The 26,510-nt window shown below is 35.9% G+C and overlaps 1 protein-coding gene across 1 annotated transcript in view; it reads right to left on the bottom strand.

Annotated features, from left to right (window-relative positions):
* LOC114328947 (coiled-coil domain-containing protein 85C) overlaps positions 1-19,613 on the bottom strand; it is a 32,675-nt gene extending 13,062 nt beyond the window's left edge. Inside the window, exons 1-4 of the mRNA XM_028277940.1 lie at positions 19,027-19,613; positions 6,580-6,842; positions 5,725-5,832; positions 3,973-4,153 (exon numbers count right to left, since the gene is read on the bottom strand). Of these exons, the coding sequence (XP_028133741.1) occupies positions 3,973-4,153; positions 5,725-5,832; positions 6,580-6,842; positions 19,027-19,231 (757 nt within the window). The 5' untranslated portion in view covers positions 19,232-19,613. The remainder of the gene's footprint in view (positions 1-3,972; positions 4,154-5,724; positions 5,833-6,579; positions 6,843-19,026) is intronic.
* Positions 19,614-26,510: the final 6,897 nt, after the last annotated feature.

Raw genomic sequence — 26,510 nt, 5'->3', positions numbered from 1 at the left:
GCAAACATCAGGATTGGCCTTGACACTTCTGAAGAACTACAAATACGAAGAGGAGTAAGGCAGGGCTGCATTTTGTCCTCACTAATATTTAACATAAATTCTAAGTTTGTTTTTAATAAAGCAGTGGATAATGTTCAATATCTGATTAATAGGATTACCACAACGTGTGATGAATATGGACTCAAGCTAAACACCGCAAAGACCAAGGTACTGATTGTCAATAAGACGCCAATATAACCGGAAGTAGTAACAGCTTATGGTGAATAACTGGAGAGAACTAACAGCATCACCTACCTTGGTTGTAATCTAAATGAAAACTGGGACATAAGCAAAGAAATAAGAATACGTATAGAGAAAGCCAGAGCTGCATTCTTTAAGATAAATAAACTTTTATGTGGAAATGTGGAAACAACTTTACTTTGAATCTGAAAATTAGATTAGTGAGATGTTATGTGTTCTCTACTCTTTTGTACGGCGTCGAAGGTTGGACTTTAATGATACACTTCTCAAGAAACTGGAAGCCTTTGAAATCTGGGTATATCAGAGAATCCTACGAATAAGTTGGGTGGGTAGAGTTCGTAACAAAGTTATTTTGCATCAGATGGGAAAAGTCACGGAAGTCGTCAGAACGGTTAAAAAGCGAAAACTTGAATATTTTGGCCATGTTATACGACACCCAGAGACATATAATATACTCCATTTAATAATACAAGGCAAGGTAGATGGAAGAAGCGGACCAGGTTGAAGAAGAATGTCATGGCTTAAAAACCTGAGAGAATGGTTTAACAGATCCTTTGCATCCCTTTTCCGAGGTACCGTCAACAAAATTACTATAGTCAATTTGAAAGCCAACGCTCCATACTGTCCTACTAAGTAAAAAGGGGGTATCTACATTTTATAAAAAAATGAGGTACTATTCTTTAGTCATTAAATACACCTTCATACATGCTACAAACCCACATAGAAACTGTGAAACTATATACCTCATAATTAGAGACTGGAAAATATGCACTAAAAAATGTCTAAAATATGCATGCAATATGCATTTTAAAACAAGCTGAATATGCACAATTAACATGCAAATATGCATTTATATATGCACTTATTTTTATATGAATAATTTTATGGTTTACGTTAAATACATAAATAAATAAAAAATAATAAAAATAAATAAATAGGTTTGAATTTAAACCAAATTGTATTATTATTTCTTAATATATTTTTTTAACTTCAGGTTTTGTGACAAATAAAACGGCAAAATATTTTATTTTGACCACAAGATAAATAAGAGTACAATAAAATAAATGTACATATTTTTATTGTTACAATATTGATTCATATTTTCTAAACTAATATTATAAAAAGAGTACAATAAAACAAATTTACATATTTTTATTGTTACAATAAATAATCATATATTGATTCATATTTTCTAAACTAATATTATGTCTTCTATCTGTTAATATTTGTTTATAGGCAGAAAAAGATCTCTCAACGTCACAAGATGTAATTGGGGCATATTTAAACTTTGCTATTAGAGACGGATCCATATTAATATTTTCATCGAAGTTTCCAAAATTGATTATATTATTTATTGAACGCAATAAAGTGAAACCCTCATTTTTGTTTAAAACGTCATCAAGTTTATCTTTAATTTTTACTCCAATTTCCCCATTCAGATTTGTTATTTTCTGTTTAACCGAATCAACAATAGACATACTATTGTGAAGACATAAATTTTGAGCCTCTAATTTTGTAATTGAACTTTCAATGATATCGAAATTCGATTTTATATACAACAATTGATTTTTAATAGACTTTTCTTTAAAAATATTTTGACAGTTATCAATAGCGGTACAAGTCGGATCAAAACTTGAAATAACGCTTTTGATGTCGTCGTAGTGTTCAGATAAAAATATAGCACTTTTAAGCCAAGTTCCCCATCTGGTTAATACTGGTTCTGGTGGTAAAGGAATATCGGGAAGCATCTCCCTATATACCTGTACACGTAGTGGTGCTTTCAGAAATACTTTTTTTACATTATTTATTAAGGTGTTTACATTGGGAAATTCAATTCTAACTTTCTCTGCAACTCTGTTTAGGCCGTGCGCCAAACATGTACAGTGAATTAAATTAGGGAAAAAGATTTTAAGATTGGATGCAGCTTTCATCATATATGAGGCGGCATCACTAAGCATTAATAATATTTTTTCAAATGGTACTTGATCAGGTAAAAAAAAATTTGTTAGGGATTCGTTAACAAATCTAGCTATTGTAGCATAGTTTGTTTTTTCCAAACATTTTACACTAATTAAGTATGAGTTTTTAAAATCGCCAGAGTCGTTAAGAACTCCAACAATTAGATTCGCAATTTGTCGACCCTTTGTATCCGTTGTTTCGTCGACGGAAATCCAAAGATATTCGGCTTTTAACTGATTTTTAATACTCGTCATCACATCTTTGTAACATGCACTGACATATTTTTTCCGAAGAGTTGAAGAACTTGGTATTTGAGCTGGTTTATCTTTAATCTTGCAATAAGTTTTTAAAAAGTTTTGACACGATTTATGTTCTAACTTGTGCAGAGGGATATTGCAGTTAAAAAAAAAATGGCATAAATCCTTTGCAAAGGTTTCTTGCCCAACTGACGTATTCTGAATCTGCAAACTGTTCTGTAGAATCTGCTGGCGAGGTTTATTATCATTTTTTGATAGCTTAGTTTGGTGAAGTGAAGTTTTTATGTGTTGAACTACTTGGAATTTCTTTTGACATGGAATCTGGAATATAATGATAATGATGTTTTAGATGTTTTCGTAAATAGATACCTACATTAAAATGATCAAACTTTTTAAACCTCCCCCAATTTTTTTTTATTTCTCAAAGTGAAATTGAAATCGTCAAACAATAAAGTACAGTCAGTGTACCGTAGTATACAGGGTGGGCCACTCTCAACACCTCGCTCTGTATAAGCCAAACCGTTGCGAACTTTAAAAAACAGTTTTTGAAGAAATGGGACGGTTTGTCATTTTAGAATAGACAGACACATAGATGTGCAAAGAAGTTTGATAAGTTTAAAAATCTATTGAAGTGGAGAACTTACCTTTTTATCACAAATGGTGCAAAACATACTTTCACTGTCGATAACTTTTAGATGATTGTTACTTCCAATCCAACTTCTGAGAAGACTTGATTTTTCCCTTGCTACTTTAGGCATTTTCACAATAATAATAAAATGATTTTTTTACACAGTATAGTCAATAACTTGCAATCACAAAAGTTGAATAATCGGCGATTGATTTAAGACTAACCATTCATAAAATAAAATAATCTATCCTACCCTTAAAATGCTTAAAATTTCGTTTTGGTTGGTTTTCCCAGAATAATTCATAGTTGGCCGACACCAGCAGAAAGTACAGGTAATATTTGTAATGTTATTCAAAATATAATCGGTATTTACTTAGGTAATTTGTAAATTCTGAGAAGTCTATAAATCTTAAATATCCGGATAATGATACCTGCAGCTATAAATAACGCCCATTATGTTTATGGGTACAACAACAAAGGAGCTTAACAGCAAAATATTTACTTTCACATTTTATTTTAATGGATGTTGATGTTACTAATATATACCTTATTTTTAAATGGGGTAGAGTAAATTCCCATCAAAATATGCATTTATATGCTCTTAAATCTCCAAATATGCAAGGCATATGCATTTATGAAAAACATGAGAAATATGCAGCATATATATGCATATGCATTTTGCATATAATCCAGTCTTTACTCATAATGAATTGGACCATACAGTAATAGAAAAATATATAGAATCTTTGAACTCATTCATGTATGAGACAATATATAAATGAGTATCCGAAAAATAAAAATTGCAGATACCTCCTTTTCGTTTAGTAGGGCAGCATAGTTGAGCACGGCACATGGGGAAGAAGATATACTACAAAATGCACTACTTACCATTTCCCCTTTCCTCGTCTAAATATAAACACAACTCCTTCAGCTCCAAATTATCTTTAATCAATTCCTGTTGCTTATTATCCAATTCCCGAAGTTTAGTCTGATAAGCAGAAACTTCTTGTCTCATAACACTAGCTGTATATCGTCCAAACCGTTGCCATTCCCGAGCCAATTTTCGACCCTGAGAAAAAAACATATGTCAATACACAGTGAAGTATGCACGTGCCTCTCCGTTGTCGGGATTACTTGTTTTATTATAATAAGTATTGTTGTATAATTTTTATGGGAAAAATTTAGAAAATAAATTTATATCAGAGACCACGAGATCATAGATTTTCATCGCCCTGTATATGACCAAAAATTGTAAATACTATAATTTAGTTAGTAAACAGTGTTTTCGCGGAAAGTGAAATCGTTAAGGTGGTTTGTTAATGGGTCTCGGAACGGACTTGAACAATGGTGCGGGAAGATTAGAAAGTACATTTTATTTCGCTTTGGAATCGACAATATTACATTTGTAAATGATTCGTAGAAGGAGACAGTAAACAAATTTATTGAGTTTAGAATATGTATAAGGCTTTTTGTTTAGCATTTTGAAACAACGAAAGTAATTTGGTATCTCCTAGAATTTAACAAAATGGAAAAGTTGTATACAAAATAAATTGGTTCTTAAGAAATGAAAATATGGATGTAGTGGGTAGCGAGGATGTTTGGGATTGGCGGAGAATGATGGATGGAAGGGATGAGAGTTTGAGTCTGATTTTGAGGAGAGAAAAAATGGTCACTGTGAAATGAATATCTGTCCAGTTTTTAAAAAGTGAGAAGTCGGTGTAAAGTGGTGAAATTGGCCTTTGCGAGCAGAATCGTGGTGAAACGAAATCGTTGACCGAGTTGAGACGTTAATTTTCCTTGTGTCCGAGGAGATTCCTGTTTTCTGTCTAGAACGAGTAGCCGGTGGGTATCAATTTGCACAAAATATCGAGCAGAGAGAAAACTGAATAGAGATTTCGAGCGAGTCCCGTTGTTTGTTTGTTGGTGAAGCAGTATGGACGAGAGGGCCTTTCGTTACATCCTAGGAGCACGTGTGGGAGAATCGAAGACTACGCAATCCAAGAAGAAGAAGTAAAGAAGAAACGAAAAGGTTAGTCAGAAATTTTGTGAAACGGAGAGAGTTTGTTTTATATCCACACTATATTTGTTTATTTTTGTATTGAGCAGTTCTATAGTATAATTTAGTCATTCAAAATTTTAAAGAAGAAATAAGTAATCAATTCAAAAGGAGAAAAGTAAATTTTAATATTTTTTTGTAAGAATAGTCTAACGAATTATTTAAATAAAATTTTTGTTAAAACAACGGAGATATCAGAATTAAAGCTTAATTTATTAGATGAGAAAAAGTTGCAACAGAATTGAATTTTAGTATATGTAATTTTTAAATCTTATATATTTATGGTATATTGGATAAATAAAAAATATTTACAACATTTACATGATATCGATTGTGTTTAATTTCCCTGTTTTGTCCCTAGATGAAGTAAGCAACTAGAGTCACCTAGAAGCCACAAACCGAAGGTAATGCATTAAAATTTATTAATAGCCCTGAGAATAAAATTTATTAGAAAATTTAATTTAATTTTGGTTTTGTTTTACGTAAGTAATAATTAAAATAATTAAGTAATTAATCAAAATAAGAATTTGCTGATCAATCTCATAACAGAGAGAAATACAGAGCGTAACAGTATATATACAGACCTTTTGACGATCGTCATCCAAAAAACAGCAAAGATCTCGCAATTCTTGATTGTCATCTGCTAGATGTTGGTTTGCTTCTTTTAATGATCTCAGCTCTAGCAATATACCCTGCAGCAGGAAAATAAATAAAAAATGTAAAAAAGTTTTTTTATTATATGTGTAATTTTTACTTTTAATAAAATTAAAATTAATATCAAAAATAAAACTATTGGGACCAATACTCTGGTAACACCTTCGTGACTTCTAAAATTTGCAAACCAACGAATTGCCGGAGCAAAGAACACAGCCAGGAAGTGGGATGTACTGTAGAATTCTAGAGATTTCACAATTTCAAATTATTAACATAACAGAATATTTGATTTTGTTATCCTATACAGGATCAGTCGAAACTTTTCTTAAAATGGAATACCCTGTATTTTAGCATTGTAATGAAATTTAATTCAAAGTACTTTATTATTTTTTAAACATTCTCTATATCTAATTGCTTCAATTTACGAATTATTGGTGATTCTTTGAGCGAAACATTAATTGCAACAATAAATACATATTTATATGTACATATGTGAATGTTGGCTGTGAAAATATTAAATCAAAATTAATTTTTCGAAAAAAATACATAATAGTCTAGACTGATCCTTAATTTGTTAATATTGGATGGGATATCAAAATACCAGAAATAAATCAAAGAAACGAATCAAAAATTAAGACGATGGAAATGAACTATTGGAGACGATGTTGCTGGCTTACTAGACTTGATCTACTTAACAGTTTATTTTAAAAAATTTACATCTGTGAAAATAGTAAACTATGCTGAGGTTATACCATAAGTCTGCTACAAAAAAACATCAAATATACCTGAAACTGTCTATTAGGGTCTATAAACCTTGGATCGTCAGGTTTTCGCACAAATTTCAGCATTTCAGGTCTCAAAAATTCGTCGTCGTATCTAATGGGTTGTCGCTGTTGAGGTACTCTTAAATCGAGGTGTATTTGTTGAGCTCCAGATTCTTCAGGTAGACGTGGTCTCGGAGGAGGGTTTTCGTGATGTATTTGCAACTGTGTGGTCCGAACTTCATCCGGAATTTGTCTCAAAGGTGGAGGATACTGGTGTATTCTTGCTAAAAATTAAAAGTAAGAATATTTATATTATATATTTATAGGTTGGGTTGAGTTGTAATGATTCAGAAATATTCGGTTTGTTCTAGCAAAGAGTCAAACTAGTCAGAAACCGTCAGCAAACAGTTGGTCAGTGAGGGAACATAATACAGTAACCAGTGCTATCCCCTCTACTCATGCTGGTCCACTATTCGCTGATGGTTTCAAACTGTTTGAAACTGATGCTAGAACAAACCTACTATAAATTTTAACTCGCATATTTCAATTCCATTTTATATATTATAAGGTTTTAATATGTGCCTTAAAATTATTCAATGCTAAAACACTATGGGATAGAGCTAGAAATGCAGATATACGACAGAGATGCAAGGTGGACATCATTAGATAATAAGTGGGTGAAAAACAGAAGAGTAGAATGGAACTACCATATAAGCCAAATGACATCAAATTGAGTAGTAAAGACGGCGAGAGACGGTTCCCCAATAGGAAGACAATCAGTGGGAAGACCACAAAAAAGATGGAATGACAACTTACTGGAGGCACATTGAAAAACAGAGTCATGTTTACACAAAAAGAAGAAGAAGAAGAAAATTATTTGAAGGGTAGATAGTTTGTTATTCTAAATTATTATTATTGCTTGTTTGGTATGGTTTGTTCAACAGTAAATGGTTTGAATTCAATTAGTGCGGTCGTAAATATTATTAAATTTATCTGACCTGGCCCATTGTTAAGACCCACCCGGAGCGATAAGCCACTGAGGTAGACAGAGTTGGTCTTTTGCAATTAACACTGACTAGACGGTACTCCCATAATAAAGCCTAAAATAAATTTTACCTGAAACCGGGCCTTTTATACTATTATCGGTTAATCCGGGCTGTTTATAGTGGTAACTAATTGAACTTAACCATTTACTGTTTAACATACCTTACAAACAGTCTTAGGGCCGGTTGTTCGAACGCTAATCAACAATGATCACTATCAAATATTTAATTACTGTCACAACTGTCAATGTCAACTTTGGTTGGGTTGCTGAAAACATAATTGATTATAATTATGAGATTAGTTAATCAATTAAAATAACAATTATTAACATAATTGATTAACTAATTTCATAATTGTAATCAATAATTATGTTTTCAGCAACCCAATCAAAGTTGACATTGACAGTTGGGACAGTAATTAAATATTTGATAATGATCATTGTTGATTAGCGTTCGAACAACCGGCCCTAATTCTATCTTAAACTTCAGCGAAAAACAATTAGTGTCTCTTCGATTAGAATAAACAAGAACCTATCTTTCATTTGTATTTGGGGCCGTCACTAGTAAAATTAAAATGTTTTGTTTATTTAATACTCGCTGAGAGCAAAATTCATATCATGGATTCCCTCTTGAAATGCTGAATAGGTTTTGAACTGGCGTTTCGCCAGGCACTGGGGGATTTGTCCCCCAGTATTACCAATTTTCAGTTTAGCCCATTAAAAGGCAAGTTAAAATTTCTGTCTTCAAGTGAAAGTTTTTTGTGTTTTTTATTGTTGAGAAACCTGCTATGGTTTCCTCTTCCACCTGTCTATTTGATTTCATGAGAGTGGTGAGGGAGCCCATAATTCATCAATTTGTGTGTTGAGAATCAATCATTCTTCTATTAAAATAACCCTCAAAGTCTACAGTAGAAGCAAGTATAGTGAAATTAAGATTCCAGCATTTTTACCCATTTTTCTGTGATATTTTTGTTCTAAAGTTAAATCTATCTACTTAAATCCTATTTATTACTTGTCCCAGTTTATTTCTAGTCCTTGTTGTGCTGCTTCTAGGATACCTTTCTCTACTCTTCTTTTCTCTAGAAATTAATATCTACATTAGCCTATTTTGTATTGGTTCTCTACATATTTTCTCTGTTTATAGACGATCTTGGAATCCCAGAAAAATTAGGACATTATGCGAAATTAGGACATATGAGCCTAAAGAACACCACAGCAAAGATCAGTTTCAACGGAACAATTTCTAGAGAGGTCAAAGTAAACAAAGGAGTAAAACAAGTTGACTCTATCTCCCCAACATGGTTTAACCTGATATTGGATGCAATACTATGGAGACAAACTTCCCAAACAAAAACATTATTACAGATCAACTTCAAGTAATAATATATGAAGAGTACAGGGGAAAAACAAAGAATGTCACTTTTTCATTAATTTTGGCTTTTCTCGCCATGTGGTAGCAAAAACTGAGTACTATCGACTAGGCTATCGATTCAGGACAATGAACAAAGAGATCAGAGAGAGACAGAAAATTTATTGTTTTTAAAAATGAGTTTACATTTATAAAACACAATGTGGTATAGTACAAACACAGTACAAGATATGGGCCATTCCACGATCATACGCCTGTTTTGGATTACTTCGACAACGAATATTTTACTGTGCAACATGAGAAGTACGAAAGTAAATGGCGCTAATAATTATTTCAATAAACAACACTGTAATATGCAATTTACTTTCGTTCTTCTTATTTTGCACAGTAAAATATTCGTTGTCGAAGCAATCCAAAACAGGCGTATGTTCGTGGAATAGGATATACATTAAAATACTAACTATAAAATAACATTTACTATATTATTTTCTCTTGGATTTACTTGACTAAAAAAGAGTCTGGTCTATCTTCTCCAGTTGACAGACCTCTATTGTGATGCTCACGATCTAAAAATCTTCTTCCTAACCTAAAGTTAAATCGTTCAATGCCAATTTTTTTCGGCCAAAAAGCAGGATTGTAAATTTCTTCCCTTAAGTCAGGTAGTACACCTATCATGAAACATTGATTATCCCTTCTTTTCTGGTCAGTTGGTAACAATTTTACTTGTATATCCTCGCAGTTTGTCTTAGTTACTATGAAACTCTTGATGTGGTCCGCATTTACACTATCCGGAACTCTTGAGATGAATAGCCACAATTTTTTGTCTGGTTTTTCGGATTTTCCATGGAAATCCTTATCACCAATTCCAGTTCCCACTATTTTCTTGCGTCTTTTTGTCACAATCTGATATCCTTCATCGTTCATTTTATTCTCTGAACTCCCCATTGTGATATGATTAAGATTCATTTTTGTGCTTTCCTCATTTTCAAGAGTTAAATTTGTAATGTAGTCACATGTCTGTTTGGTTTGAATATCCATTAATTGTGGATTTAATTCGTTTGTAGTAATTTTTGAGTTGCCCTGTACATTAGAATTCCTTTCAACATGTTTGGTGTTTTTATCATTAAATTTTTTATTTGAGTCAGTTTCATTGTTTGTTTTATATTTAGAATTCGTTGACTGGACACTGGCTGTCTTATCTTCATTACCTTGAGTTTTTATTAAACCCTCATTAGCAGTTGTGTTGGGTTTTTGTGAGATTTTGGTTCTGGTTATTTCTGATTTCAATAAATTTAATTTTTCTAGCAAATGTTCATTATTTGATTTTAATAGATTATTGTTATCTAATAATAAATTGTACTTATCATCTTTTTCAGCTAACAGCCTTGTTAACCACTGATTTTCTAACACTATGGCACTAAATGATTCGATGGGTTGTCCATCACTATTTTGGCAACAGATTACACGCGAATCCCCTATCTTGAAGAATTTCACTTTGTTTTTCACAGCACATGAGATATGATAACTATTTCCACATACTATACAAACGAGTGTTTTATTAGGCTTCGTTTGACAACATTTAAATGTATTCTCTTCAAAATCTACCTCTTTTACTATAGAGAGAGGTGACAGCACATTTTTACTTTCCGCCATCTTGGATAGGATTGAACATGTTCAGTCTATATTGTAGCGGAAGAGAAATCTTGGCCGATCCTCGTATAACAGTAAACACCTCGAGAATGACGTAATCGGATGTGCTAGGCCTCGCCGGAGAATTCTGGAAGGTACGTCACGTAGGCGGAACAAGCCGATAGCTCGAGATGGGAGTCGATTGTTCCAGAATAACAACTGGGTATAAATACGGGCATATTTTGTGAATAAGTTTAGTGTATAAGATAAATTCGTCTGTAACTTATATAAATAAAGTCGTATATAAATTACGAACCGCTAGTTTTATTGTAATTAGAAGTAATTACACTAATCACGCTACAGTTGGTGTCGGTGTTCGGTTAACTTAGTGCGATATAAATAAGTGAATTACAGAGAGACTTTAAAAGACTTTTGAACTTTATTCGTCGGGAACAACCGGAGTGCGTTAATTGTTCGGTATTCGGAAAGACTTTAAAATACTTTTGGACTTTATTCGTCGGGAATAGTTAAAGTGCGTTGATTGTTCGGTATTCGGAAAGACTGTTAAAAGACATTTTGGAAAGTACGTGTGTGCCGACCAAAGATGTTGCTACAAGAACTTACAGTAAAACAGCTCCGTGAACAGCTCGAGGAACGGGATCTGGACAGCAGTGGGCTCAAGATAGTCCTACAAGCACGACTCGAGGATGTCCTCACGAAGAACGGAGAAGACCCAAAGACGTTCCACTTCCAGTCAGCAGAACAAGTAATCTTATCGAATTTAAAAACTGTTTCTGAAACGATCGATGAAACTTCTAGAAGAAGCGACGAGAAACTTGAAGAAGTTAGTAGACAGAACAACGAGAAATTTGAAAGTGTTTCTCAAAAGATCGATGAAACTTCTAGAAGAAGCGACGAGAAACTTGAAGAAGTTAGTAGAAGAAGCGACGAGAAACTTGAAGAAGTTAGTAGAAAAAGCGACGAGAAATTCGAAAATGTTGCTAAAAGATTCGATGAGACTTCTCAAATAATTAAAGAGGTCTGTAGGCAAAACAACGAAAAACTAGAAGAAGTTTGTAAACAGAACAATGAGAAATTTGAAGAAGTTTCTAGAACATTCGATAAGATGCAGAAAAGTGTAGAGACCGTAGAAGAAAAGATCAAACAGCTAGAGAGCAGGATAACCGATACAAAAGTACAACCATCAGTTAATGCAGCAACGTTAGATCCTTTAGTGAAAGATGAACTACCGAGAGACGAAACGTCGCATAATATGAGATTCAAATTACCACCATTTGATGGAAAGTCCTCTTGGTCCATATATCTTAGACAGTTTGAAGCTATTGCGACCGCCAATCATTGGACCGAACAAGAAAAGGCTGTTTCCTTGACTGCTGCTTTACGAGGTGATGCTGCAGATATATTAAGGTCAATTCCCAAGGGTCAAGAAAATTGTTACCAGACCTTGTTCACTCGTCTAGAAAAACGCTATGGAGATGCCCATCTACAACAAGTATACAAAGCACAACTGCGAAGTAGAAGTCAACGAGCAAGTGAGAATCTGCAAGAATTTGAAGCAGATGTGGCTCGTGTGGTGCGGTTGGCTTATCCAGAGGTGCCAGACAGCGTTTTAGAAGAAATTGCAGTAGATACCTTCGTCAATGGGCTGAAAGATAATGAACTACAGAAAGCTTTACGACTAGCAAGACCGAAAGTTTTAGATGAAGCACTTGCTATTGCATTGGAACACGAAACGGCTAGTCAAACTTCACGAGGCCATAGAGTAAGAACCATTGAAGAAAGTGACGAACACAACGATGAACGTCTGGAGGAAATGATACGGAGAGTATTAAGTAATCAGATGCCAAAGAGACGCGAGCCTAGATGTTGGAATTGTGGAGACGTAGGCCACATTCGTCGTAATTGTAAGAAGATCGTACAGCCGTCGGAAAACTAGAGCGGGTCGACACCAAGGGGCAACTGCCGACCTCGAGAACTAGAGCCCCCATAGTAACTGTCAACCTTACGTCCTCCGGTGGAATCCACAACTTATACATCGAAGGTCGTATCAGTAATAGATGTAGATCATTTTTGGTGGATACAGGTGCAACGAGAACTATCGCACGTCCAGATGTAGTACGAGACCATAATAAATTATCACCTGCAACAGTAAAGCTTAGAACAGCGACTGGTGAGCTAATTAATACATATGGCGAGGCTAATATGTCAGTATCCATTGGCCAGACCACAGTTGAACATCAAGTATTAATTGCCGAGATCTCCGACGAATTCATATTGGGGATGGACGTACTAAGGAAAGTGGGGGCAATATTGGATGTTCAAAATGGAGTTCTCAGGATCAACGGTGAAGAGTTGCCCTTTCACGACGACAAAGAAGATGTCATCCGCTTACTAACTACATGCGACGTAACCATACCCGGTAATAGTGAGAAAATTCTGATGACCATGCTTGATGGACACTGCCGAGAGGGAAGTTTAAGGATGGTCGAAGATGTAGAAAATGTCGAGTTCCTAACGGCGAAAACTTTGGTAAAAGTTCGAGATGTCATCCCTGTAAGAGTTATGAATTTAAGGGAAACTGCTATTAAGTTAAGTAGAGGAGCTTTGATCGGACAGTGTGTTCCCGTGGCTTCAATTTGCTCTATGAATACCAATGAGAAATCATCAAAGTCAAAGTATCCAAAAGACCTTGTCGAGATGATCATTGAAAGATGCCAAGACCTTGACTATGAACGAACGGAAAAAGTAAGGTCTATGCTGATAGAGTATCAAGATGTTTTTGCTATTGATAAGAAGGATAAGGGCAAAACAAGCATAGTAACGCATAAAATAAATACCGGAGACGCTCAGCCAATCAGACAACGGCCTAGACGACTTCCATTTGCGAAAAGAGATGAAGCCGAAGAGATTATCAAGGATATGGACAAACAAGGGGTAATTGAACCATCGAACAGTCCATGGACATCACCAGTAGTTCTGGTAAAGAAGAAAGATGGTTCAACGCGTTTTTGTATCGACTACCGCCAGCTCAATGCGGTAACAAAAAAAGATAGTTATCCTTTGCCCAGAATAGACGATACATTGGATACTCTCTCCGGTTCTCGTTGGTTTTCCACACTCGATTTAAAAAGTGGATATTGGCAAGTAGACATGGAGCCAGCCGATCGGGAGAAAACCGCATTTTCGATAGGATCAGGGCTTTGGCAGTTTACGGCTATGCCGTTTGGTTTATGTAATGCCCCTGCCACATTTGAAAGATTAATGGAGGCAGTTTTAAGAGGTCTAACATGGAAAACATGCCTGGTTTACTTGGATGATGTAATTGTGGTTGGAAGGTCCTTTGATGAACATGCCAAGAATCTAATAGACGTCTTTCAACGATTGAGGGCAGCGAACTTGAAGTTAAGTCCGAAGAAATGTCACATGTTTCGACGAGAAGTTAAGTACTTAGGACATATTGTATCGAGTAATGGTGTAACAGCTGATCCTGAAAAGATTGATGCAATTAAAGATTGGCCAGTACCAAAAGATAAACATGAAATTAGAAGTTTCCTTGGCCTATGTACATATTACCGACGATTTGTCAAAGGATTTGCCAATATCTCCAAGCCCCTAACAAAGTTGACGGAGGAGGGCAAAGAATATACATGGAGTGAGGAGTGTCAAAAAGCTTTCGAACAACTACAAAGGGCTCTGATCAGTGCACCGATATTAAGCTACCCGGGACAGGCAGGAAAATTTGTTTTGGATACCGATGCTAGCAACAGTGCCATAGGAGCTGTTCTCTCACAAATCCAGGATGGACAGGAAAAAGTCATCGCTTATTTCAGCAAAGTCCTGTCGAAACCAGAAAGAAACTATTGCGTTACCAGAAGAGAACTGCTGGGTGTAGTGAAGGCTTGCGAACATTTCCATAAATACTTGTACGGCAGAAAGTTCCTTCTTCGAACAGATCACGCTGCTCTAAAATGGCTCATACAATTCCGTAATCCAGAGGGCCAGATGGCAAGATGGTTAGAACGATTACAAGAATATGATTACGAGATAGAACACAGGGCCGGAAGAGTTCACTCAAATGCTGATGCCCTTTCGAGACGACCATGCAGTGCGAATTGTAATCATTGTGCCAAATTAGAGGAACGATTTTGCCCCGTGAGACGAACCACCGTAATTAATGAGCAATGGCAGCCCCAACAGTTACAAGACGCCCAAGAAGATGATCCATGTATAAAAAGAGTATTGGATTGGATGCGGCAAGGTGAGAGACCTAGTTGGCAGAACATTAGTGCATGTAGTCCAGAAGTCAAGGCCTACTGGAGCCAATGGAATTGCCTGGTACTAAAAGATGATCTTCTGTACAGAACCTTTGAGAACGATGATGGTACAGAATCTAAGCTTCAGTTAATTGTACCTAAAAGTAAAGTGTCAGAAGTATTGCGTCAGTTGCATGACGGTACATCAGGTGGACACTTTGGTATTACGAAGACTCTGCAAAAGGTTCGAGAACGGTTCTATTGGGTGAACTGTAAAGATGATGTAAGAAGATGGTGCCGAAAATGTGAACCGTGTGCATCCGGTAATGGTCCGGTTGGTAAAAAGAGAGCACCCATGAGACAGTACAATGTTGGAAGTCCTATGGAAAGAGTAGCTATCGACATTGCAGGTCCATTTCCAGAAACCGATGCTGGAAATAAATACATCCTGGTAGCCATGGAATATTTTACAAAATGGACTGAGGCCTATGCATTACCAAATCAAGAAGCTGCTACCGTTGCAGAGGTACTTGTTAAAGAATTCTTTAGCCGATTTGGTGTTCCCTTGGAGATCCACTCCGACCAAGGGCGAAACTTTGAGTCAGCTCTTTTCCAAAACGTTTGTAAATTGATTGGTGCCAATAAGACCAGAACAACACCCCTGCATCCTCAATCAGATGGGATGGTCGAGAGGATGAACCGAACGATGGGTAAACACTTGTCCAAAGTTGTATCTGAACATCAGCGAGATTGGGACCAACACATTCATTTATTCCTGATGGCCTACCGCTCGGCCGTAAATGAAACTACAGGTCAAACACCAACCTGCCTGATGTTGGGTCGTGAAGTTCGGTTGCCCTGCGACCTAGAGTTTGGCTGCGGACCTTCCGAGGAACATGTTGCAGGCGAAGACTACGTTGACCGCCTGAAATTACGAATGAACAACATTCATGAACTTGCCCGACAACACATCCAGATAGCCAGTGACAGAATGAAAGATCAATATGATTCTCGATGCAAGAATGAAAGCTTCGAAGTAGGTGATCTTGTCTGGCTTTATAATCCGCAACGTCGTCGAGGCTTATGTCCTAAACTGCAAAGACAATGGGAAGGTCCATATGAAGTTAAGAAGAAAATAAATGACGTAATATATAGAATTAAGAAGTTGCCAAACGGTAAACCAAAATTCACATAAATCGTGTTGCACCATATGCTGGCTCAAATGAAACAGAAGAAGCACGAGTCCTCCAACAGGAGATGAAAGATGTCGCACAGCCAAGTTTTAATCAATTTATGTCAAATTACGCAGCGAGAAAGAGTGCTAGATTCGGCGTGACCACAGAAGTTCAGCAAGATCTGTTTGGTGTTCCAGAAAACGTCTCTCTGGCCCACTGTGTTGCCCAAGACCTCGAGATGACTAAAGGAATATCGTCCGTATTCAATAGAAAGTTCGGCCGCCTGGACGAGTTAAGAAATCAGCAGCCTAAAATTGGAAGAGTACTGCGATTGGAAGATGGTCCTCGATCTTTGCTGTATATGGTGACCAGAAAGTCTTATACGGACACGCCAAGCTACGAGAACATATGGCGTGTTCTAACTAATTTGAAGAAAATCGTGTGTAATTATGACATCAAAAATTTGGCTTTACCAAAAATAGGCCATGCAGTAGAAAATCTGGATTGGAAGATTGTGAGAAGCATGCTTGAAGTGGTCTTCAGAGGAACTGGTGTACAAATCACTGTGTGTTGCATGAACCCGAAGATGTCGTACCCTTCAAAGACAGTAGACTGTTATTTCTTCTTGAAGGGTGTATGCAGAGCTGGAGAGTCGTGTAGATTCCGCCATCCTGGGCCTTCATTTAGAGTTGCTGATCGAGACGCTCAGATCTTAAGAGGGGAGCAGTGTAGCGGAAGAGAAATCTTGGCCGATCCCCGTATAACAGTAAACACCTCGAGAATGACGTAATCGGATGTGCTAGGCCTCGCCGGAGAATTCTGGAAGGTACGTCACGTAGGCGGAACAAGCCGATAGCTCGAGATGGGAGTCGATTGTTCCAGAATAACAACTGGGTATAAATACGGGCATATTTTGTGAATAAGTTTAGTGTATAAGATAAATTCGTCTGTAACTTATATAAATAAAGTCGTATATAAATTACGAACCGCTAGTTTTATTGTAATTAGAAGTAATTACACTAATCACGCTACAATATTAATCATCTAAATTAGGATCAGTCTATATTAATTTTCTAAGAATCTGTATCCAGACAAAGGACCAGGATTGTCCACACGCCACTGAACAAAAATAAGGAACCTTAGCAGTTTTTTTGTGCATAATTAAATTAATAAATTAATATAGATTAACATTACATTATGATTATAGAATAAGAATTGCGAAAATTCTGCTAAGAATCTCCTAAGTAGGAGATGTGACATTCCTTGTTTTTCCCCTGTACTCTTCATATGCAGATGATCTAGTCATCATAGTAAAGATGAAGAGAACACTTATAAAAGCAGTTCAAAAATTAGATAAGGAAGCAAAGAGAATAGGGCTAGAGATAAACGAGCATAAAACAAAATACATGAAGATAGGGAAGGATGACACAACAACTCAGAAATATCTAATACAGTGGAACCTCGATTATCCGTCTCTCTATTAACCCTGTCACCTCTGTTAACCATCAGGGTCCATACATCAGTTATATTGACTACATAAGTAAAAATTTAGTCATCAGTTCATTTTGTTTGAGCATTGCGATAAGCCAAACGAAATTCATGTGCAGTTATGCCACCACTGCATTTTTTATGTAAATAATTTTTGTTCTTATTCAGGGCTCTGGATTAAATTTCAATTTAAATAGGTAATGATAAATGATACCATGCTTTAAGAGTTCTAGTTTTAGAATCGCAAGCCGAAAATAAAAAAGCAGGGCATAATAATTCTTAGATTTGATGATTTTATGTCGATTAAGAAATTCAGCCCTTGCAAAATATGAAGTAACAATAAAACAAACAAAGATTTCGGAATATTTTAAATCAAATTGATTCGACTGTACTAACATAAATCCCTCTTATATTGTCAAATAAAACATACAAATACAATTTGAGTTATATGTACTATGAATTTTTATTTATATTTTAATGTTCTGTAAACCGTCTTTTCGATTATCCGTCATACCTTTGGTCCGGTGCCCTGATGGATAATCGAGGTTCCACTGTAATACAGAACCATTAATTTGAAACTGTATCCAACTTTAGCTACTTGTGAGTAACAATTGGAAAAACTGGAAAAGACAGAATAGAGGAATGTATTCTGAAAGGCAAAAAACATATGGAATGAATAGAAATATGCTGAGAAGCATGACTCTCAAGTATGAGAACATAGATAAACCTATATGTATAAGGCCTGCAAGACATGTTGTCACATAATGAGATGAAAACAATGATGATTAACAAGAAAGGGGAAGGTAGCCTTCTGAAATTTGAAAGAAAAATAATGAGAATGATACTGGGCAACAAAGTAACAAGAGAGGGAGAAAGAAGAATGAAAACAAATGCTGAAATTGAAGAAGAATTAAAAAGAGAAAATATAACCAGATGCATACAATCTCTTCGCTTAGAAGAGATTGTAGAGCAATATAGAGAGGCACAGGCTCAGCTATGTTGGGAAGGACTGCTAACTGGACACCACTATGGCTCAGGTGTACCTAGAGGAAGGCCTAGAAGATGGTTAGATGATGAAGAAGAAGATATAAGAGCGATGAATGAAGACTGGAAAGTTTAGTGCAAGAACAGGAAGAAATAGAAGAGTCACAAAAGCAGCAGCAAAAACAAACAGCAAGCTCTATAAAATAGAGGAGTAATCTACCTAATCCAAGAATAGGATTTTGAATGCCATGGCATTAACTACCTATAATCCCTAGGTATTGTACTTAATGCTTAATGAATGAATAGACAATCTGCATAACTAAATACTGAGACCAAAAATTTCCTTGGTCATTTAAAATGTATTTAAACAGTAAATTATTGATCCATATGATCCATTTCCTGATTAGGAATAGGTAGGTACTATTGATTAAAATCAAAAATAAATAAAAAAGAAAGTGAGAATATAAATATCTAAAGAAATCTAAAAAATGAAAGTTGTTTACTTACCCTGAGGGTTTGGGAAAAATTTAGCGTGTGGGTCGTTTGGATACAACAATTTTACATTTTCCCCAGTCTTTGGAGGCTTTTTGGCAGGTTCAGTGGGCGAGTTTTTCAAAATGCCCTGCCCAGTAGGCATAGGGGGTGGCTGATAGCGAGGAGGTAAAACTGCAGGTTCCGCATTAGTTTTAACCCCTGCCTTTTTGTTGGACATTTTCTTTCGAGGAATGTTTTTTAAGACACCATATTCACGAAGTTTTCATTAACAAACCATCACGAATAAACAGAAACACATGTACACTAGCTTGGTCTTTAAACTATGTGGGTCAAACTTCGGTTGTAATTTCACTTCATATTGCTGCTGCGTTTTGATTTCACTACTTTAACTTTAACTAAAGTTTTAATTCTTTAGAAGAGAGTTTTCACAGACGCGCAAGTCAAACTTAAGTATGGTAAAAGGGAAACGCCAGTGGGTCGGATTTATTAAGTATGCTTAATAATCTTGTTGCAATAACACAAACATGGCTGAAAAATAACATTGCTTTGGCCTTCTACGAATGGTACCTACTCTCAAGAGCTCAGTCACAGGCCCATTCCTATGAATTCTCCGTCAGCAATCAACAGGTAATTCAACCAGGTACGCATTGGCCCACGAAACACACTTAAAAATTTTCAAAATGGTACCCACAAAATGGTTTATTTTCAAAATGGTACCCTCAGGAGGGTACCATTCAGGAGGGTACAGGATCAGGAGTACATTTGGACTTGTTTGGATTTATAATAACCAGATCAGAAAGTCATTTAAACCTCATTTAGGCTTAGGCCCCTTCAAGGTAAGGTATCTCCCATTTTTTGCGGGACCGTATAGGAAGGAGGCTTGCAAAAGTAATGCAAAGACAAAGTGGAGAAACAAAAACTGCTAGTGAAGCGGGGGAGTCAAAAGGTGGTTAGGTATAGGTACTAAATTTACAATCAAGATGCAGTAGAAATAAACAAACCAAGACACGTTAAATGCTACTAGGAGCACTCCCGAATCATAATTTACAATGTATAAACTTTGAAAACCATGATTTACGATTTATGTAAGTATATACCTATGTACATTGTAAATTATGATTCGGGAGGGCTCCTAGTAGCATTTAACCTGTCTTGGTTTGTTTATTTCTACTGCATCTTCATTGTAAATCTATATGTATTAGATTTGTGGTAAGGTGAAGAAGCTTTGCTTATATCAACCAACAAGTGATGGGTATCAAGATGTTACCAAGATTTGTTTTAATATGTTATAATACTCATCAGGAAGGAAGTTGTAAGTGTGTAACGTAATCGGTATCGGTGGCATGTTATCTTTAAGGTATTTTTAGCTCTTGTGTTCGAACTACCTATCGTGTGTAGTACCTACCCACGTATTTTCTGATGAGATAATGAATTCTCTCCTGTATAGGGGGGAGTTAAGCGAGTGGATGTACCGTTGACGAAGGGGAACCACCACTCCTTTCTCAAGCACTCTCTATAAGGATTTTTTTTCTGTTGCCACGATGCATGATAGTATTGTGGCGTATGTTTAGTGATGCATAGAGACATGTCCTGTAACCGATGATTGTAGGTTTTATAGGTGTATGTAGGAGATTTTTAGTAGGTAGATGTTTCTCCAAACCTCCCGTATAACGTTCCCAGAAGATTAGCTCTATTTCTTACCATGTCAAAGGTGTTATTGACATCAATGTTCCAGTTGAGAGTCTTGCTAAAACGAACTCCCAAATAGTTCACCGATGAGCGGAATTCGAGTGTTTCTCCTTGAAGGGTTATCCTAACACCTTCTACTCGCGGGTGCTGTTAGGATGTCTGAAGGCAATAATTTGCGTTTTAGTAGGGTTGTGTGTAACTCATCTCCATTTGTTGCACTATTTTACAATTTTATTAAGTTGCGTTTAGGCTCTATCAAATACAGATGGATGTCTCAGTGTGCCGTACGCAGTGCCTGCAGAGCAGTACCATATATTTGGTTCCATCGGCATACAGTAGGATAGACTCCTACTGTATGCCGATGTAGTTACGATGTAGAAACAATAGTTACGTATGGCTCAGAAACCTGGACTATGACAAAAACTGAGCGATCAATGTTACAAGTAAGGGAACGAAAAATATTTCGAAGGATATTTAGCGAGAAAGTGATAAACAATCAGTGGACACGAAGAACAAACAAAGAGTTAGAAGAATTATATAAGGATCCTAATATAGGTAATTGCAGTAGTAAGAGCACAAAGACTTAGATGGTTAGGACATGTACAAAGAATGACTAAAATTAGAATGCGAAAAGTCTTGTTAAGCGCTACAATAGGTGGTAAAAAGAGAAAAGCAAGGCCTAGGGCCAGATCAGGAATGGGGGTAGATTGTAAACAAAGCAAATGAGCCTGATTGGATCGAAGTGATAATATATTATCTATAGTCCCTGCTCAATTTATTAGACTCACCCTAGAAATATCAGTTTTTTTAATTTCCAGCACCTTAAAAGTATCTTCAAAGTGATACGGAACTGCTAAATGGGGTAAATAACAATTACTTGATAATCGTGCTACATAATTAAGTTAAAAATGGTGAAATTTTTTAATTGAATTTTGAAAATTTTACAGATGGCAATAGAATGTCTTAAAAGTGTGCAATGACTCGACTTTTTTCAACTTTAGTTTTTTAGTTAAATTAGTGATTGGTGTTAAATTTTCGTAAAATTTGCAGTGGTGAGTGTTAATACTGTTCTAAATTAATGTTAGTTTTTAATTTGTTTAATTTATTTTAAGATATTAATACAAATATGGTAATTTCTAAAAGACGAATATTTTCGATTAAAATTTTTTCATATGAATGATTGTAAAGATCTTTCTGTTGAACAAATCTCTTCTGTTACTGCTCTATTAGAGATTATATGTTGTCAAAGAGAAATAGCAAAAAAATGTTGTTTATCTTAATCCTCAGTTAGAAGGTCGAGTCAAAAACCTAAAGAGGAACATCGTGTTACATCAATTTGGAGGGATTGGTATGGCAGAAAGATTTCAGTCACCCCCAGAGGGCAACGGATTTTTAAAAAATTGGCTGTAAAACACATAAGAGTCACTCATATCGATATAAGAAATAAATTGGAAGAAGCAGAGTGTTCACTATCGTAGTCCACGGTACGCCGAAATTTGAAAGTATGGGATTCAAATAGCATAGGCCAGTTAAGGGATCAAAACCATCACCACAAATGCTCAAGAAACGCTTAGTTTCGGCCAATTTGCATAAATATTTTATGACTATAGAGTTTTTATGCAAATTGGCCGAAACTAAGCGTTTTTTGAGCATTTGTGATGATAGTTATTTGTTTAGATGGTTCCATAACTGGCCTATGACAATTTTGAATCCCATACTGTACAAATTTTGGCGTACAGTGGACTCCGCTACTGAACACTCTGATTCTTCCAATTTATTCCTTATGTCGCTATGGGTGACTCTTCTGCGTTTTACAGCCAAATTCTTTAAAATTCGTTGGCCTCTGGGGGTGACTGAAATCTTTCTGTCATACCAACCCCTTCAAATTGATGTAACACGATGTGTCTCTTTAAGTTTTTGACCCAACCTTCGAACTAACGATTAAGATAAACCACATTTTTTTGCTATTTCTCTTTGAAAACATGAGATATTTTCTAATAGAGCAGTATCAGAAGAAATTTGCTCAACAGAAAGATCTTTACAATCAACCATATGAAATAATTCCAATCGAAGATATTCGTCTTTTAGAAATTAACGTATTTCTATTAATATCTTAAAATAAATTAAACAAATTAAAAACTATCATTAATTTAGAACAGTATTAACACTCACCACTGTAAATTTTACGAAAATTGAACACCAATGACTAATTTAACTAAAAAACTAAAGTTGAAAAAAGTCGAGTCATTGCGCCCTTTTAGCTCATTGTATTGTCATCTGTCAAGTTTTCGCAATTCAAACAAAAAGTTTCACCATTTTTAACTTAATTATGTAGCACGATGATTAAGTAATTGTTATTTAATCCATTCAGCAGTTAAGTATGACTTTTAACACACTTTTATGGTGTTTCAAATTTAAAAAACTGATATTTCTAGGGTGAGTCTAATAAATTGAGCAGGGACTGTACTATGGTAGGGGAGCAAAGTATGCTAAATGTGCAGTCACTCGAGCGTTACGGCGACCTATTGGGTTGTGAAGAGTAGGTCCAAGAACCAAAAATTTTTAATTAAATTTTCCATTTCCAACAATCGTTTTTTTTTTAGATTATAGCGCCATTTATCCATAATTCGAAAAAATGTTTCAAACAAAAGTTACTTATTTTTACATATGGAATCCGAATCTGCAATAAAAAATGGAGGCTCCCATTTAAGATTTTAAAGTAACCCCTACCCCACCTCCGTGGGGGGGGGGGGTCGTGTTTGGTGCCATTCGATAGATTTTTCAAAAATATTGAATAAGTGTATTTTTCAGTTTTTCGATCTGATGTTCATTTCGCGAAATATCGCGGGATTCGTATTTAAAATTTTAAATTTACCCCCGACCCCTCTCCGTGGGAAGTCGTGTTTGATATCATTCGATAGATTTTTGAAAAATATTGAGCACGTATTTTTTAGTTTTTCGATCTGACATTCATTTCGCGAAATACATATTCCCAGTTTTCTTATAAAACTTTGGGACTCATCCATTTCCTTACGCCCCGCTCAAATCGTCAGATTTTTTAAATATACACTGTTTTGCATGTACTTAACTTACCTTATCTTAATCTGATGATTTCGAATTTTTCTAAGGATATATTTTTTTTCGGCCCCCTTAGCGAACTCCCCTGCATTAAGAGCCAATATATGGTAGAGGTACATTTTCAGGGTACAAGGTTTCTCCCCATGTAATAATCTGACGCGCTCGAATAACTGCAAAAATCCCCGCTTGGGCTCCCCTACCACTATTACTATTATTAACCGGCAATACGAACTGTTCATACACTTTTCTTTGCCAGTCCAGTGATAAAATAGGTACAGAGCAGAGACAATAACATTAACGGAAAGATCAGTAGAAAATCTAAGAGTGACCCCCAGAGAACTATGGAGCCAAGCTAGGAATCACAAGGAAAGACAGAATACCAAATAATGTCATCACACAAACAACAACAATCAAATACATAGTTAGTAGAACATGTAGCTAAAAAGAAATTGAGATGGGCTGGTCATGTGGCAAGAACACCGAATGACAGGTGGACTAAAAGATTATTGGAATGGCGACCGTGGACGGACAAACAAAGCAGAGGTCGACCACCAACACGCTGGAGTGACGATGTAGAGAGAACTGCCGGGTGATGAGTGATGGTAGCTCAAGACAAAGAGACATAGAGAATATTAGAGGAGGCCTATGTTCAGCAGTCGGCTATGCTAGCGGCTAGATGATGATCATGTTATCAATTGTATCAAAAAAATAAATGCTCGATTCAGAATAATTAAATTGATCGTTTCAGACACATACATTTTTTTCTGAGGACGGACCTGCGTACATTGAATGGTGGTGGACCATTATACTGTTGATATTGAATTGAAAGCAAGAAATAAAATAGGAACGCAAAGGCACAGATTTCAAAGGCCATCAAGCAATGTGGCATGTGGCTTTCTTCGCTGATAGAATGTGAATTTGATGCAATATATTTCTTCAGTAATGAAGATGAAGATAAATATCTGATGGGTTCTCATGGGAACGCTCCTGATGCATGCAATATTACGTCGCTTTAAAAATTACACGTTTATACGGATGTAAAGCAGGAAGTTAGACATATAAAAGAAGTTTATCTTTTTAATTATCTTCCTTCTTCGGTATGAATGTCAATTTTAGATGGTCGTAATTGTTTACAGAGGTCAATAAATAGGTAGGTAGACACCTATCTGGACAAACTAGCAAGTTCATAACTATTATAGTTTTTTTTCTTCCTATACGAATGGAAACTAAACCAATATTGATAACGGAAATAAGAATACATCATAAGAATACTAGATCATTCGCTCTTTGCCTATATCCCTATGCGGGGTCGGCTTTCCTACTTACATAGTTTCTATCTTGGGTCATGTCAATATCATTCCCCCTTTACTGACATATCCTGCCGAAGCGTCTCCCCCAGCTCTTCTTTGGTCTTCCTTTCTTACTCCTTCCAGTAACCCGCAGATCGGCAATTCTTCGTTGGATATGACCAAACCATTTTAACCTTTGCTCTCTCTTTTGGCGTCAGTTGGTGTTACCCTAGACTTCCTCGAATATATAATTGCTAATTTTATCTTTTCTCGACACTCTACTCATCTACCTATAAGCATTCTCATTTCCACCACATGCATTCGTTGTTCCTTTTTCTTTTTAACTGCCCAACATTCAGTTCCGTACATCATAGCCGGTCTTATGGCTGTTTTATAGAATTTTCCCGTCAGCTTCATGGGAATCCTTTTATCATACAACACACCACTCGCGCTTTCTTCCAGTTCATCCATCCAACCCTAATTCTACTGCATGCATATTCATCTACTTCCCCATTTACCCTGTAATACCGATCCTAGGTAGGTACCTAGGTACTTAAAACTATTATTTTTCATTTCACATTAATTTCACCATCCAAAGATATCATTTTACTTGTAGTATCTCTAGCTTTAAATGAAAACGAATATTCCAAAAAATATTCTCTTTTGGTCCTACTCAGTTTTAAACCTTTTTCTTCAAGAGTTTGTCTTGTCTCCACTTTTCCAGTTTTTGTTCTAAGTAACTTTCAATATTTTCTACTACCACTATATCATCAGTATACATTAAGCACCATGGAGTGTTATCCTGTAGTTTCGCTGTTATTTGATCCAAAACTAATGAGAATAAATAGGGACTAAGCACCGAGGCTTGGTGCAATCCTACTTTCACATAAAATTTATCAGTCTCTCCCACATTTTTCCTAACACTAGTTGTTACTTCCTCATATATGATTCTCACAATCTTTACGTATTCACCGGGGACTCTTTTCTTATTGAGTGCCCACCACAGAATCTTTCGAGGAACTCTATCACATGCTTTCCCAAGATCAATGAATACCATATGAGCATTTGTTTCTTTATTATTGCATTTTTCCTCAACTGCCTTATAATGAAAATTGCATCTGTTGTTGAAATAAGAATACTAGACATTATTCAGAGAAGGGAGGAAGAACAAGCGCATGTAAAGTCAAAGCATAAATTACTGGATTTACTGGATAAAGAGAAAAAGGATGGACTTCTTGGTCAATTGCTAATCGCTGCCAATTTGCCATGTTAATCTTCCTCTCGTTCACGTCTACACCATTCTTACAACTCAGTCTTTGTATGTTATTAGGTAGGTACTCCTATTTCCCATCATCATCAGCAGTGGTACTACAGCTCTACTTGAGCCTCAGATCTTCACCAGTCAGTCACCAGCCAGTGTGCTGCTCCGATCTTCCTTGT

The sequence above is a fragment of the Diabrotica virgifera genome, chromosome 3, assembly GCF_917563875.1.
Source record: "Diabrotica virgifera virgifera chromosome 3, PGI_DIABVI_V3a".
Classification (NCBI taxonomy): Eukaryota; Metazoa; Arthropoda; class Insecta; order Coleoptera; family Chrysomelidae; genus Diabrotica; species Diabrotica virgifera.
Note: the sequence above shows the minus strand (reverse complement) of the source record. Positions and strands in the feature narration are given on the sequence as shown.